Genomic DNA, 16,081 nt, shown 5'->3' on the forward strand with positions numbered 1-16,081 from the left:
TAAACCACCAAGCCTCTTGGGCTTGCTGATCAGAAGGTTGGCAGTTTGAATCCCCGCAACGGGGTGAGCTCCTGTTGCTCTGGCCCAGCTTCTGCCAACCTAGCAGTTCGAAAGCACGCTAGTGCAAGTAGATAAATAGGTATCACTGAGGTGGAAAGATAAACGGCGTTTCCGTCCACTCTGGCTTCTGTTATGGTGTTCCATTGTTCCAGAGGCGGTTTAGTCCTGCTGGCCACTTGACCCGGAAAGCTGTCTGTGGACAAACACTGGCTCTCTCGACCTGAAAGCAAGATGAGCGCCGCAACCCCATAGTCGCCTTTGACCAAGCTTAACCGTCCAGCGGTCCTTTATCTTTTTACCATTTACTGGAGGATTGGGAAGTAGCTCCAGTGAAAAGCTGAAAATCATTCTTTTCCTTTTAAGCCTCTGTTTGCCATCTTCCTTTTTAGATATTCAGTTCTGGAACAGCAGGCAGTCCCTAGAGGGGCTCTCTGTCCGCTCAGTATTCTTTGGAGTATTCCAGTCACTCGTCGTCCTTCTCTACATCCTGGACAACGAAACTAACTTTGTGGTGCAAGTCAGCGTCTTCATTGGGCTCCTGATTGATCTCTGGAAGATCACAAAAGTTATGGATGTCAGGGTAAGAGGTGGACAAGGAGGGCAGTTGTTGCATGAAGGTGTCTGCTCTCGTCTCATCTCTTGTTTCGATGACATGAAATTAGAGTAGTTAAAGCAAAACAAAAAATAGGGATGAGATCCAAAAGGATCTCTCCAAGCTGGGCAAATGACCAGTAAAATGGGAGGATCACAGGGTGGTTTTGGGTATTAAAAAAAATGAGAATATGTAGCATAATAGCAAACAAAACAGTAACATGCAGTTTAAAAGGCCATAGGCTGGCTAATTGAACCAAGGCCTGGTTGAAGGGGAATGTTTTCGCCTGGCACCTAAAGGATACGTAGTGAAGGCGCCAGGCAAGCCCCCCTGGGGAGAGCATTCCAGAAACGGAGCCACTGCAGAGAAGGCCCCGTTCTTGTGTTGCCATCCTCCGGACCTCTCGTGGCGGAGGAACACAAAGAAGGGCTTTGGATGATGAGTGCAGGGTCTGAGTCAGTTCATATGGGGAGAGTCGGTCCTTGAGGTATTGTGGTCCTGTCTCAATGTAAGCGAGTGTAAAATAATTGTGGCAAAAGAAACTAACTGATTGGGTGTGAGCTGGCAGTGACTGACTAGGAAGAGGAAGCACTTGGGTAACTGCGCAAGCCCAGCCGTTCGGAACCAAAGAGAAGCCTCGCTCGATCAGCCCGGCAGCCCATCTTCCCCAGATCCAGTGGTCAACCAGATTCCTCACAAACAGGGCCAGAGACACGTACACACCCTGTTCCTTCCCAGCAACTGGTATCCAGTGTCTCTGAACATTGAGAGTTCCACGTGGCCGTTGCGACTTAAGAGCCATTGATAGCCCTGCCCTCCTCGAATTCCCAGCATCCCTTTTCGAAGCAGTCTGAGAACCAACTTCAGTACATGTTAACTGCCTTGTGCAAAGCAGTCCTTTATTTCACCTGCCCTTGTGCTTTTTCTGTATGAGGGCTCGAGAGTTACTGAAAAAGACTCTTGGTAATAGAACCGTTGCGTTAGTTTTTGTTGTTGTTGCTTCTGCAGAATGCTTAGAACTCTGGGTAGACTGCTAGCTATTTCAGAGAAAGCCGGGGATCTGGGACAATTTGAGTGTGAACAGGTTAAGCTGTTCCTGCCACAACTGCATCATGTGGAGTTGGATCAAAAAGACATTTGGGAATCCTAGTTTCCTGCACATCAGCAGGGCTGATATGAGAACACTTTTTGCCTCCCTTTGCATCGTGGGCTTCACCTCATTTGCTTCAAGTCCGCTGGATTCCCTTCCCTCGACGTCTGTCTCTTAACGCCTTTCCTCTCTCTGTTCTTTCCTCCCTCGAATAATGCTGCAACAGCTGGATCGGGAAAACAAAATTGCCGGGATCCTTCCACGCTTGACTTTCAAAGACAAATCAACGTACATCGAATCGTCTACCAAAGTCTATGATGACGTGAGTTTAGCGCCTGCTCTAGGAGAGGGTCCTCTCCAGATACTATGGGGAGGGGAGCTATTTTCCATTGTGGTGATTTGTACAAGTGCATACCGGCTAGGGAATTGGTTGTTGTCATTACTATTATTGTTGTTAGTTAGTTACCCTAAGGGACGCGGGTGGCGCTGTGGTCTAAACCGCTGAGCCTCTTGGGTTTGCCGATCAGGTCATCGGTTTGAATCCCCGCAACAGGTTGAGCTCCCGTTGCTCTGCCCCAGCTCCTGCCAACCTAGCAGTTTGAAAGCATACTGGTCCAAGTAGACAAATAGGTACCGCTGCGGCGGGAAGGTAAACGGCAGTTCCGTGTGCTTTGGCTTCCATCACGGTGTCCCGTTGCACCAGAAGCAGCTTAGTCATGCTGGGCACATGACCCGGAAAAGCTGCCTGTGGACAAACACCGGCTCTCTCGGCCCAAAAGCAAGATGAGCGCCTCAACGTCACAGTCGCCTTTGACTGGACTTAACCGTCCAGGGGCCCTTTACATTTATCTTTTTTTATCTGGGGCAAACTGCAAAAATCTAAAATGCAACTTTGAAAACAGACTAAAATGCTTAGTTATAACAAATTCAACCAAAATACAACAACACATCACACCTGCACATGTGGGTGGCTGGTCAGGCACCTCTGGATATCCCTCCATTTCTAATTTTCCCAATTGTGGACTTTCCTATTCCTTCTGAACTTGTCTCAATTTGTTGACCTTTGCAGATGGCTTTCCGGTATCTCTCCTGGATCCTCTTCCCCCTCCTGGGCTGCTACGCTGTTTACAGCCTCCTCTACATGGAGCACAAGGGCTGGTACTCCTGGGTTCTCAGCATGCTCTATGGGTTCCTGCTGACTTTTGGTGAGTAACGGGAGTATTCCTAAAGCAGCGTTCTGTGAGGCACGGCAGCTTGCATCTCCATGTGAATTATGTTCTCTTCGCCCATTAACCCAGGGTTGCCCCGGACTCCAAAGCTTTCTATCTCTTTTTTTGATAAACAGAAAGAGCAAATCTCTAGTTATTCTGGAAAGAAAGTTATGGGGCAAAACTCACAGGAACTTCCTAAGCAATTTCTGTGAAATTTCCTTTCCTTTCTGTTTTAATTTGCATACCGCCTTTCTATATTACTATGCACAAGGCGGTTTACGGTTTCTTTGTTGAAAAAACAACAAAGATTGCACACCTTGTAACAATCTGATCCAATGCAAAAATGTCATATTAAAAGCTTGACTTTAAAATAAGCAACTTAATACTAAATAAAGTAACACTCAATAATCCATTCGGATATAATAGCACACAATAAAATTAAAGGTCAGCAAATAATAATTAAACAGGAATTCAATCTTTGCAGTTACAATAAATAATTTCTAAACTATAATCAATAAAAAATAACAGAAATGTGCCTATTAGACAGCAACTGAATCAGCCACTCTCTCTGTGTGTGTGCGTGTAATCAATATTGTTTGATCTCCACACTCTGGACCATAGCTGTCAACTTTTCCCTTTTCTTGCGAGGAATCCTATTCAGAATAAGGGATTTTCCCTTTAAAAAGGGGAAACGTTGACAGCTATGATCTGGAGCAGCAGGGCATAGCTGACTTCCCCTGGTAAGCAAAAGATTCCTGGGGATGGCCGTGTCTCTAATTTTGTGTTTTGTCATCCACCCCACCCCAGGACACTCTCAATACTTGAAAGTGCAGCCACTGGTCAGAAAAGGTTGCTGACTTCTGCGTTAACTACTCCAGCATTGACTTTGTCTTTTCCTTCCTTCCTTTGTTTTGTTTTGCTCTGCCCTGTCCCCTCTCCCAGGCTTCATCACCATGACGCCTCAGCTGTTCATCAACTACAAGCTGAAGTCTGTTGCTCACCTGCCCTGGCGGATGCTCACCTACAAAGCCCTCAACACCTTCATCGACGACCTGTTTGCCTTCGTCATCAAAATGCCCATGATGTACAGAATAGGCTGCCTTCGAGACGGTAATTTCTCTCCCTCCTGCATCTCATCGTATTCTCCCACCCCGCCTCCTGTGTATCTCAGGGGGGCTTTTTCTATGACAGCCCACCCCGAACCAATGATATCTCAGTTGGTAGAGCGTGAGAACCTTAATGTCAGGATCATGGGTTTGAGCCCCACATTGGGCAAAAGATTTCTGCGTTGCAGGGCATTGGGCTGGATGACCCTGGTGGTCCCTTCCAGCTGTACAATTCTGTGATTCTGTTGAGTGTTTCCTGGACAATTTGCAGACTTCTGTATATAATAATAATAATAATAATAATTTATTATTTGTACCCTGCCCATCTGGCTGGGTTTCCCCAGCCACTCTGGGCGGCTTCCAACAAAGATTAAAAATACATTAAAATATCACACATTAAAAACTTCCCTGAACAGGGCTGCCTTCAGATGTCTTCTAAATGTCAGGTAGTTGTTTATCTCTTTGACATCTGGTGGGAGGGTGTTCCACAGGGAGGGCGCCACTACCAAGAAGGGCCTCTGCCTTCTTCCCTGTAGCTTTGCTTCTCGCAATGAGGGAACCCCCAGAAGGCCCTCGGCACTGGATCTCAGTGTCCGGGCAGAACGATGGGGGTGGAGACGCTCCTTCAGGTATACAGGACCGAGGCCGTTTAGGGCTTTAAAGGTCAGCACCAACACTTTGAATTGTGCTTGGAAACGTACTGGGAGCCAATGTAGGTCTTTCAAGGCCAGTGTTATGTGGTCTCAGCGGCCGCCCCCAGTTACCAGTCTAGCTGACGCATTCTGGATTAGTTGTAGTTTCTGGGTCATCCTCAAAGGTAGCCCCACATAAAGCGCATTGCAGTAGTCCAAGCAAGAGATAACTAGAGCATGCACCACTCTAGCGAGACAATCTGCAGGCAGGTAGGGTCTTAGCCTGCGTACCAGATGGAGCTGGTAAACAGCTGCCCTATGCATACAGGTTCCTGAGTGTTTTTATTTATATGTATTTTTTTATATATGGAAATATTAAATATATGTGCCAAACGGGCTTCTAAGAGGTCTGAGATAGCTCAGTTGGTAGAGCATGAGCTTCTTAATCCAAAAGATCCCTGCATTGCAGGGGGTTGGACTAGATGACCCTTGTGGTCCCTTCCAACTCTACAATTCTGTGATCCTTGGACAAATCTATGGAGAACTCCAAGCCAAAGGGCCCTGCTCTCTCCTACCCTGTTGTAACGCCTGTCCTTTCCCCCCCCCCCACAGATGTCGTTTTCTTCATTTACCTCTACCAGCGGTGGATCTACCGGGTGGATCCGACCCGCGTCAACGAGTTCGGGATCAGCGGGGAGGACCAAGTATCTCGGACCGCGACGCCGAGCGTTGCTCAGCAGGACGGTGGCCCTGCAGTGCTGGCCAACAGGGCCGTCAGGGCGGTAACGGAGGGCCCGGCAAACGGTGCCCCCGCAGCAGCGACGGAGAGAGGAGCCGCCGACATTCCCGCAGCCACCTCGGCGAGCTTGCCAGACGGCACGGCCGAAGCACTCCCTTCGAAAACGGTGGAGGAGAAGAAGAAAGATTAACCTGCTCCCGCGTTTATTTTTTAAGATCCCTAACCTGACACTCTCACTGTTGGATAATGGACAGAAAGCAAAATGGGTGGGGGAGGCAAGCAGAGTTGCTTCGGCCCTCCAGGGTCCAAAGCGTTTTATTTTCTATTCCAGTAAACACGCGGCGGCGGCTGGGGCGGGTTTTCGGGAGGGGGCGGGGTGGGGTGGGAGGAAGACCGCTTGAAATGTTGGTGGAGTTCGATGTGATAAGCTGTATCCATGAGAGAGAAACCTCACCTCACCCACCCACTTCCCCCCGCCCCTCCGTAAATCTCTATGTTTAAAAGCAAAACTCAAACCAGTAATCATTGTGACCTCCATGCCATTGTGCGGGTATTTAGGACATTGTTATTAAGGAGTTTTCCTCCAAGTTGTGTCTCCGTTTCATAAAGAGAGCTGATGATCAGAACAAAAGATAGCAAAACACCGTTTCTCATCATTACATCCTAATAACAGACTCTGGATTTAATAAATTCATTTGGGTGTTTTAAGTTAAAAATAATAATACACCAAAACAATCCCTCTGCTTCTCCCTCCTCCTGTTTCTTCTCACAAGGTTTAGAGTAAGGAATTTCCTCCAGGACTGCGCATGTGTCCCTGGGTGTAAAATCCAGCTTTCATTTAACAGCAAGATTCAGGTTTTTAACACAGTGTTAATTGTGTGTGAATTACTTCCTTTCCTTTGGAATCTTCAGTGGCTTTAGTATTATTGGGGGGGGGTGGAGATTACCTGCTGTAAATTTCTGTGATGTCTCTCTTAACTGCCCCCCCCCCCCTGATTTTCACATAATGCCAAACCATGGTTTAGCATTACATATAATCCCAGCCCTCCTGCTTAACTCTGGCTTGATAACTACAGCTAAAGGCCATTTGTTAACCATGGTTCATAGTTTGCAAACCTTAGTTATCATTAACCAAAGCTTAGCATTACTTCTAAGCCCAGACCTCCTCCCTGAACTATGGTTAAGAAGCCATCAACATCCACAAGCCAGACCTGGGAGTGAAGAGCAACAAAAGATTCAAACTGCTCTCAAGGAATGGCTGATCTCACTGATGTTTTTAACTGTACTGTGCTGTAGTAAACAAAGTTTTGAGTGATCATCTGCCAGACACTTCGACTTTCAGTAATGTTTATTAGGTTTAGCATTAACCATGGTTTAGCTTATTGCACAGATTTAAAATTCCCCTCAATATTTTTCTCCCCATGCATTTTCAGGTAAGGTGCATCAGCCCTTTGCTTATTTGAGTTGTCTTCCCCCCCTCCCTGTGTTTTGTCTCTTCCCCCCCCCCCCCTTAAAATAAGGTCACGGAGACCTATACACAATTTTTCTTTGCAGGCCGCTCTCGTCTCGGATTTACAACGGCTAAACCAGAGTGTGGCGGTGCTCCGTTCCTGCTTGGGTCAGCAAAGCTTCCCTCCCCACAGCATCAGCACTGCTGCCTCCAAAACTTTGGGTCATGCTGGGTGGACTTGTCCTGGGGGAGGCTCCATAGACACACAGCTTTGCCTCCCTGCTTTGTGATGATCTCACCCTTGTGAGATGGGCTGTTCTTGTTCATAGACCTTTTCTGCAGCTCAGTGCCAGGAAATCTGCTTTGTTGTTGTTGTTTAGTCGTTTCCGACTCTTCGTGACCCCGTGGACCAGAGCACTGTCTTCCACTGCCTCCCGCAGTTTGGTCAAACTGATGCTGGTAGCTTCGAGAACACTGTCCCACCATCTCGTCCTCTGTCGTCCCCTTCTCCTTGTGCCCTCCATCTTTCCCAACATCAGGGTCTTTTCCAGGGAGTCTTCTCATGAGGTAGTCAAAGTATTGGAGCCTCAGCTTCAGGATCTATCCTTCCAGTGCTGATTTCCTTAGGAAGGAAATCTGCTAGCTGCTGCTTTCCTTCCTTCCTTCCTTCCTTCCTTCCTTCCTTCCTTCCTTCCTTCCTTCCTTCTTTCCTTCTTTCCTTCTTTCCTTCTTTCCTTCTTTCCTCCCTCCCAAAGTGAAGGAATGTGGTAGCTTAATCCCACTGAAGCAGCTGATCAGCCTCTGCTGGCGTGAAGTGTTCTTACAACTCTGGAACTGCAACGCTACTATCCTGAATTCTGTGCGCAGCTCCAAATTTTACATTAGCGCAGCCGGCCTGCAAAGAAGTGGCATTTGCTGAGCCCCGGCTATAGATTATTTGGAGACAGAAAGGGAGCGAGTGGCAGCCTCTGGTGCCTCTTGCCAGGCCCATCCTCTCTTAAAATATCTGCCTCATCCCCGGGACCAACCTTTCTCCGTACGTTATAAAGGGCAGGAAATTCTTTTCGGCTAAACTTGCAGGCAGTCATGCCTCAGGAATGCTCGCTCCAGGAATGTCTCGCAGTTGCATGTGTTGAGTCTGGACTGTCGCTTTGTGGCATCCTAACGGTTTATCTTGGATTACGGGCATTGGGGACACCCTTGTTGCAAAGAACACTAGGAAGGCGGGGGGAGAACGTGGAAGAAAGGGGACGCAGGACCAACATCAGGATAACAATTTTCCACAGGCTCCTTCCGTGTGAATTCCCTCCCTTTCTCTCTGGAGCAGCACTTTCTCCTGTGTGCTAACCACAGTTTAGCTTTAACCAGCTTCTAACTGGTTTTAATTCCAAAATGCTGCCGTTTGTTTTGGGAATAATAACAATCATCTGGCTGGAGTATAAACTTGTAGGGGATACAGAGAAAGAGGCAGAGCATTAATACTTTGCGGCTTTAACCATTGGGAAATCCTGCTCTGGCTGCACTGCTGTACCCATACAGTTTCTCAGACTCCAGTCAAGTGCTGGCCAGTTGCTGCTGAGCCTTTCTTTGCAGCCTTAAGGACTAGAAACTTGTTTTAAGGGTATAGCAAGGAGCCTCACCATGCTGAGTTTTGTATCTAGTACCAGTTTCGGTGCCTGGGCAATGGCTGTCTCTGCTCATACACCTGGTTACTGGGAAATACAGTGGTACCTCAGGTTACATACGCTTCAGGTTACAGACTCCGCTAACCCAGAAATATTACCTTGGGTTAAGAACTTTGCTTCAGGATGAGAACAGAAATCGTGCGGCGGTGGCGCAGCAGGAGGCCCCATTAGCTAACGTAGTGCTTCAGGTTAAGAACAGTTTCAGGTTAAGAACAGAGCTCCGGAACAAATTAAGTTCTTAACCGGAGGTACCAATGTAACAGCATTTTTAGAAGTGTGCATGCACACGAAAGCTCATACCAATAACAAACTTAGTCGGTCTCTAAGGTGCTACTGGAAGGAATTTTTTAATAGCATTTTTAGAGACCATTTCTATACTGTGTTAATTTGCTGTCCAATAACCCATCCAGCGCGGACACAAAATGCACAGGGCTGTATTGGTCTTTAATAAATAAGAATTGATGTGTAATGTTAGTGACAGTTCAAGCTGACCAGCTGCAGAGAGTGAAGAGCGCTGCAGGAGATCTTTTCGGCCGGGTGCAATGAATTGTTAACGCTTCTGCTCTGCAGGCAAGATGGAGCTGCCACCACCATGAACTAGTTTTAAGATTTGATTTCTGCAGACCTTGCAGGCAGCGGGGAGGATGCTGGAGGTTGAAGGGTAGCAACTTATACCTTTAAAATAAAATTTAAAAAGCATCCTTAGGAGCTGGGATGAACCATCCGCAGCCTTCAGATGTGATTGAAGACCAGTTTACATCAGCCCCTGTCTACACGGCCAGTGGTCAAAATATCATTGCATATTAGATTTATATACTCTTCATCAAGAGACACACAGGGTGGTTTGCAAAGGTGATGCAACTGAAAGACCTCAACAGTTCCCTCTCCTTGCTTTGCATGGAGAACATCCCAGGTTCAGGTTCTGGCTGTTCCAGGTTAAAAGGTTCAGGTGACAGGAAAGACCCCTCAAAAACCACTGCTAGCGTCAGAAGATATGATCTTGAGCCTTAATAACTGACAGTCTAACCCAGTATTATAAGGCAGTGCTTCCTACATTCCTGAACTCTCAAAGGGGCAAAACTATTTTTGATAAATGGGAAATGGAAGCGGGGGGTGTTGGGTCAAGCAGCGGAATTTCAAAAAATATTTAAGGAATAAGCAAACACAACATCCAGTCACTATTCCAAAATGCAGAAGAAGTGGTGACTTGGGGAGTGGTTAGATAGACTCCCCATATTTTGTGGGGGGGGTGGTCAGCTTTTCTCACATGGTAAACTTTTGCAGGGTGTCTCCCAATTCCCCTGGGCTGTCCCACAAAACATGCCAGGGTGTGGCCTTTGGGGGGGGGGAGCTTGGTTCCATGTAGCTGCCGCAGAAGAAAACATCTGGAACCAGATGTCAACAGCTGTACACGCGCGTGCGCACAGAGAGAAAGCCTGTGTTGGAAATGGCATTTTCCATTTTGTGCCCAAGGCCCTTGGAAAGATCTGAAGATGTTGGGCAAAGGAAACCCGGAACGTATAGCCCATCTGAGAAGGGCCCTCTTTTCTTTCCCAAATGGCCCCAGATAACCCCAGGCTTTTGACACATAAGGGGTTACACTCCTTTGCTGCAATTTCGTATTTTCACAGCTTGTTTTGTTGACCTCAAGTTCTTGGGGAATCGGAGCAAGATCTGGCTTTGCCTTGCACTGGGAGTGTCTGTTTGGCAGCCTCCATAGCTATTGGGTTACCAGGTGTGTGTGTGTGTGTGAGAGAGAGAGAGAGAGAGAGAGAGATGGGACTCTCCTGCCCCTTTTGCATTAAAGTAAGGATTTTAGCTGGGGCAAATTTTCCTGCTCCAGTAGCACCCGGCAGAAAACCAACTCCTCTAAGCAAAATGGCCGTCCCAGTACAGGACAGGGGGCCTGTCGAACCGCCAGGTGATATTGGACCCCAACTCCCATCATGCCTCACTGTGAGCCATGATGCCTGGGGCTGATGGGAGTTGGAGTTCAACATCAAGGCCTATTGCTTCTCCAACCTGGGTAAGGTAAAGGGACCCCTGACCATTAGGTCCAGTCGTGGCCGACTCTGGGGTTGCGGTGCTCATCTCACTTTACTGGCCGAGGGAGCCGGCGTACAGCTTCCGGGTCATGTGGCCAGCAGGACTAAGCCGCTTCTGGCGAACCAGAGCAGCGCACGGAAACACCGTTTACCTTCCCTCCAGAGCGGTACCTATTTATCTACTTGCACTTTGACGTGCTTTCAAACTGCTAGGTTGGCAGGAGCAGGGACCGAGCAACGGGAGCTCACCCCGTCGCAGGGATTCAAACCGCCGACCTTCTGATCGGCAAGTCCTAGGCTCTGTGGTTTAACCCACAGCGCCACCCGCGTCCCTTTCTAACCTGGGTACAGGTAACTAAATTAGAGGGCATTGCCTTTTCTCACAAGGTAACAGTGCCCTGCATGTGAGAGAGAAAGGAAGAGGGGCCAGAATGCATTTTTTGAGCCCAGTTTCCAGCCTTTGAGGGTTGCAATGATGGAAGTGAGGAAGACTCTGTTAATCTGTTTACAATGTCTGAGGGGAGGGAATGGGTTTAGTCATGACCCACCAAAAGGAGAAACAGACAACACTTTGCTCCATGCCGCCATGCCCAGAAATTCTTTGCCAGAAACCGTCCCCTTTCATGAGGGATCGTGGCGGAAATTTGTTTGTAGAGGATGACTCGTCCATTAGACAGGGCACAGTCTAGCCCTGCGCTGTAATTTGAAACAGGGCTCAACCCCTAGCTGTGATTTACATGACAGTGCCTAGAACAGGAGCAGCGACAATAAGGGTGTCTCTGAGATTATGCAGAGTGACTTTCCTTCCACCTGGGAGTCAAAATCATGGCTGTTTTCTGCACTGACCTGAGAAGAAATGTTTCCGGGACAGAGGATGTGGTTTCCTGGCAGGCATAAAACCCATTTCATTCACAAATTTAGATATTTAAACCCCCTCTCCTTGAGGCAAGCTGCTGCTTCCACATTTAATGCCAGATTTGTCTTAACAGGCAGCGTCACAGAGCAAGTTCTGGACTTCCGAGCCTAAATATTTAGAATTACATTACTTAAGCTCCCCCACCCACCCTGCTTTTTGAGTGTTCATACTTTAAGTGCATTAAGTATCGAAAAGTGTAAAATAATTTGGTTGTCACGGATTCAAACATAGTTACAGGTAGGTAGCCATGCTGGTCTGCCGTAGTCGAAAGAAAATAATAAAATAAAATAAAATAATTCCTTCCAGTAGCACCTTAGTCGGTCTCTAAGGTGCTACTGGAAGGAATATTTTATTTTATTTATCTATACACATAACTCTGCAGCCAAGATACTCATTAGGATCTTGAGGACCGCTGCTTTTGCTTTAAAAAAGTAAAAAGCTAGCTTCTCTCCTCTGCCCAGTTACAGAGACTGGGGAGGAAGAGAGACGCCTGAAACATTAAATTATGAAGCATTCTCAGATGCAACTGCAGTACTGACACATTGCCGCCAGGAGGTGCTCCAGGAACCACGCAAATCAAAATCTACAATTGAGAAGAGGGAAGCATAAGAAAGAATGGAGCGCAAGTGTTGTTGTTTTTTTACAGAGCCCACTGGAACCCTTTGCATTATCCTTGCATTATCAGTGTGTGTTCCTGAGAGAGAGGGCTGAGGAGGAGCACTCTGCTCTATTCCATCCTTGCAGGACCGGCCCTACTGTTAAGCAATGTGAGGCGGCTGCTTCTGGTGGCAGATGCTGAGGTGGTGTCCCATCTCCAAAAGGAAAAAAAAAACCTTCCTACTAAGAATACTGGCTGCTCCCAACCCCATGAGCTAGCATCCCTGCACAGCCATGCCTGATGGTTGTCCATCCAGCCTAGTCACACAGACAGCCAGTGGTTAGAGTGTCGGACCAGGATCTGGAAGAGCAGGGTTCAAATCCCTCCTCAGCCATGAAACGTACTGAGTGGTCTTAGGGTTCCTTATTTTTAAGCCAGACTTGGACCCATAGCTGTCAACCGTCCCTTATTTGTCGGGAAAGCCCCTTATCCCAGCGCCGTGTCCCGCTGCTGTCCCTTATTGATGATGTCCCTTAGCTCCTCTCCCTCCCTCCCTCCCTGCCGGCCAGGGAGGAGGGAGAATCCAACTGTGCTGCTTGGCTGTGTTGCTCACCCAATAAGGAGTCTAAGAATAACTGGGGGGCAGAGCTTGCATGCTTTGTGCTAATCAAATCGGCCGCGTTGCCTGGGGACTCACTTTTGCTCAGTGCTTCCCAGCAGAGAGGTGACGGTGGTTTTCCTTGCTGCATCCCCTTTGCCGGGTTGCTGCGCTGTGGGAACCACCGCTTGAGGCTTCGTTTGGCTGCTGGCTGGGCTTTCTGCCTTTGGCTCGGAGGGGCTCAGAAGTTGAACATACCTGTGCTTGGAAAATCCCTTATTTTTGAGGCTGCTGGTTCCTTATTTTCAAATTTGTAAGTTGACAGCTATGCTTGGACCAACAGCCCTTCAAACAGAGGACTGGTCTCTGTGAAGTCGGATGCACTGTGGTTTTACTTGAAACAGGCATCTCTTTCTGTGCGAGAGTGAAAGGATTAGAAGATAATCTTTTCTGTGCAAGAGTGAAAGGGTTAGAAGATACACTCTTTGATCTGCAATCAAAGCAAGTGATCTCTTTTATTCCTCAGGGCTAGTGGGTTTTTTTCACATATACATTTAATCCGTTGATCAACGAAAACCCACACGGTGGACTGAGATTTATTTAGTCAGGCAACGGTTGTGACAATAGCACAATCCCTTCTGGGATTGTTAACCCAATTCCCAAATCGTTTTTTCTTCCAGAGCCAGGAGACCATTTCCCTAAAGTCCACTTAAGTATCAAAACCTTGTAAATGTTCAAAAATGCCTCTTGCTGCTGTCCTTGATTTCTCCATCTGCAAGGGAGGGTATTTGGTTATCTTTGCTGCCTCAAGGAAAACGTTCTGTCCCTGGCAGGGAACAAGTCTTCTTCCAGGGTCACGCTATCAACTCCTTTCTTACTCCCTCGGGACAAGGCGTTTGCTGTTTCCCTAAGGCGGGCAAAGGTTGCTCTTCCATTGTGGGGCCAGCCAGGGAGACACTTAAAACATTTTTTTCCAAGTTTAAAAGGAAAGAAGGCCGCAGGACACTCTTAGATACTTATACCTAAATTTTTTGAAGCGCTGTGCATATATGAATAGATAAACCCATCCCTCACCTGCAGGCTCACAATACAACAAACAGTTGTTGTTGTTTTTTATTGGAAATCTTATTTCCAACATAACATAACCCCCCCACCCCCAGTACAGAAATACAATAAACATAACATGCAATAATACAAACAACCAAATAAAAGATTTCCATTATCCAGTATCTGGCCTCCTTATTTAACAGTACTTCTTATAAGCTGTTTCCTTTATGAATAATTATTAAGATTTTTCTAATTATAACTTAAATATCCACAAAGTCTCCTGCAGACATTAATCGAAACAAGTCCAGGTTTTAGGGCACTGTTTTGTGAAGTATTCTCTGCATTTTCCCCATTCTTTTTGAAACTCTTGTCTAGTGTGATCTCTAACTGCTTCTGTTAATCTAACCAGTTCAATATACTCTAACAGTTTGTCTTGCCATTCCTTTTTTGTTGGCACAATTTATTTTTCCCAGTTTTTAGCAGTTAGGATCCTTGCCGCTCCTGTGGCATAGAGGAATATTTTCTGATCTTCTCTAGCTATACCTGTGTCCGTTATCCCTAGTAGAAAAGCTTCTATATTTTTCATAAATACAAAAAGAGTTGTGATACAAAAGGAAAATGGAACATGGAGGGAAGAAAAGCACTGTAGCAGCTGCATCTACACTGGCTGATGGATGGGGCCAGGTTGGTCTCCTCATCGCCATTAAGCTCTTCCTGGGAGGCAGGGGATGCAACCTCTCAGTGGTACCCAACCACCTGGCTGGGGAAAGGAGGATAGAGGTGAGACTCCCTAAAACATTGCATTGTGCGGGGTTGGACTAGATGACCCTTGGATCCCAACTCTACAATTCTACGTTTCTCTGAAAACAGGCGTACTCCATGTGATTCTAGCGGGGGTGGGATCATAGGGTTGTCACCAGGAAGGATGAGAAAGGACTTATTTACCATTTTCACTCGTCCTTATTAGTGCTATTCTTTGGATTTTATATCTAATTTTTCCTTCCTCGGGCCCCTCACTGCCTGCTGTTGTAAACAAAATCTGCGCTTCTTTCCTTATGGGGTATCCAAGAGCCCATATAGAGTCCTTAAGTGGGTTCCGTATCGGTAGGAGAAAATAACAGAGGCCAACCAGAGAATATTGAGAAGCAAAGCAGCTAGTAAACTTGATATTTATTGAACTGTTGCAACAGGGTGCTCCCCTCACACGCAGGAGGATGGAGAAGGACCCAGAACAAAGGTGTGCCTGTCCTTATATAGACATTTTAAATTGCCTGCCTTGGAGTCCAAGACCACCCCCAGAAACATCATACCTACATCATAGAAAAGGCGGTTTACAACAGAAATCTGAGTGCGTTGTTATCTCCTGTCTGGCAGGTTACCTGTTAATGGTCACTTGACTGGGAGCCTGGTCGGTTTTTTTTGTAATGATAAATACTTAGTTCCTGAGCCAGCTCACAGGCTCACCCTATTCATACACAGATATACCCTTAAGACAGGATTTGTGAACGACAATGGGGAGGCTTTTCCATTTTCCTTCAACCTTGCAGAGAAATATTTGAGGTCAATTTGGGAGGGACAAAATGGTTTCAGGACTTTTTCTGTGGGGTTTCAGACATGTAGTTTATATATGCAGTTATGAACATTTATCATATACATAAATGACCTTAAAATTCTTAAAACACAGCCTAACTTACTTTGCAGAGTTGCTGTGTGGGGATTAAATGAGAAGAGAGAAGAATCACGTACGCTACCTGAGAAAAACAGTAGGCTGTAATTTCAATAAATAGTTTTGCAAGCATTTAACAAATGTGCACTTAGGAGTATCCCCCTGAAGAGATTCCTAGCAATTCCTAGCAATTTACTATCCACAGCCCCCTCTGCAAGGCTGGGTGGTGATAGGAGGGGAAACCAAAAAGGTCCCAAAGGATGACTCATGAATGTAGAACATCAGACTGATTTTTTGCTGAGAGGAGGGAGCGAAGATGCTTGTCTTTTTCCGACTTAAACAGAATTAGGCCTCTCTTGCAACTTCTGCCGCCGCCACCACCCAGCACACCAAATTAAATTTATGAAAAACCAATGAATTGGAAATCCAGCAGCAACACCTAAAATCAAACAGTTACAGCAGCAGGAGATCCCTATTTTCCAGGGACGTCCCTGATTTAGAGAAGCCGTCCCGGTTTCTGATTTGATCCCAGAATGCCCCGCTTTTCCTTCGTCGTTGTTTAGTCGTGTCCGACTCTTCGTGACCCCATGGACCAGAGCACGCCAGGCCCTCCTGTCTTCCACTGCCTCCCGCAGTTTGGTCAAAC

At 46.8% G+C, this 16,081-nt stretch overlaps 1 protein-coding gene across 2 annotated transcripts in view; it reads left to right on the forward strand.

Annotated features, from left to right (window-relative positions):
• The window catches only part of CLPTM1 (CLPTM1 regulator of GABA type A receptor forward trafficking), a 32,466-nt gene extending 25,718 nt beyond the window's left edge, over positions 1-6,748 (forward strand). For both annotated transcript variants that reach the window (XM_083753848.1, XM_083753849.1), the window contains exons 10-14: positions 450-640; positions 1,969-2,064; positions 2,812-2,947; positions 3,896-4,063; positions 5,304-6,748. In XM_083753848.1, coding sequence (XP_083609974.1) covers positions 450-640; positions 1,969-2,064; positions 2,812-2,947; positions 3,896-4,063; positions 5,304-5,620 — 908 coding nt within the window. In that variant the 3' untranslated portion in view covers positions 5,621-6,748. The remainder of the gene's footprint in view (positions 1-449; positions 641-1,968; positions 2,065-2,811; positions 2,948-3,895; positions 4,064-5,303) is intronic.
• The last annotated feature ends 9,333 nt before the right edge of the window (positions 6,749-16,081 follow it).

The sequence above is a fragment of the Podarcis gaigeae genome (assembly GCF_964106915.1).
Source record: "Podarcis gaigeae genome assembly, chromosome: 8".
In the NCBI taxonomy this organism is placed as follows: Eukaryota; Metazoa; Chordata; class Lepidosauria; order Squamata; family Lacertidae; genus Podarcis; species Podarcis gaigeae.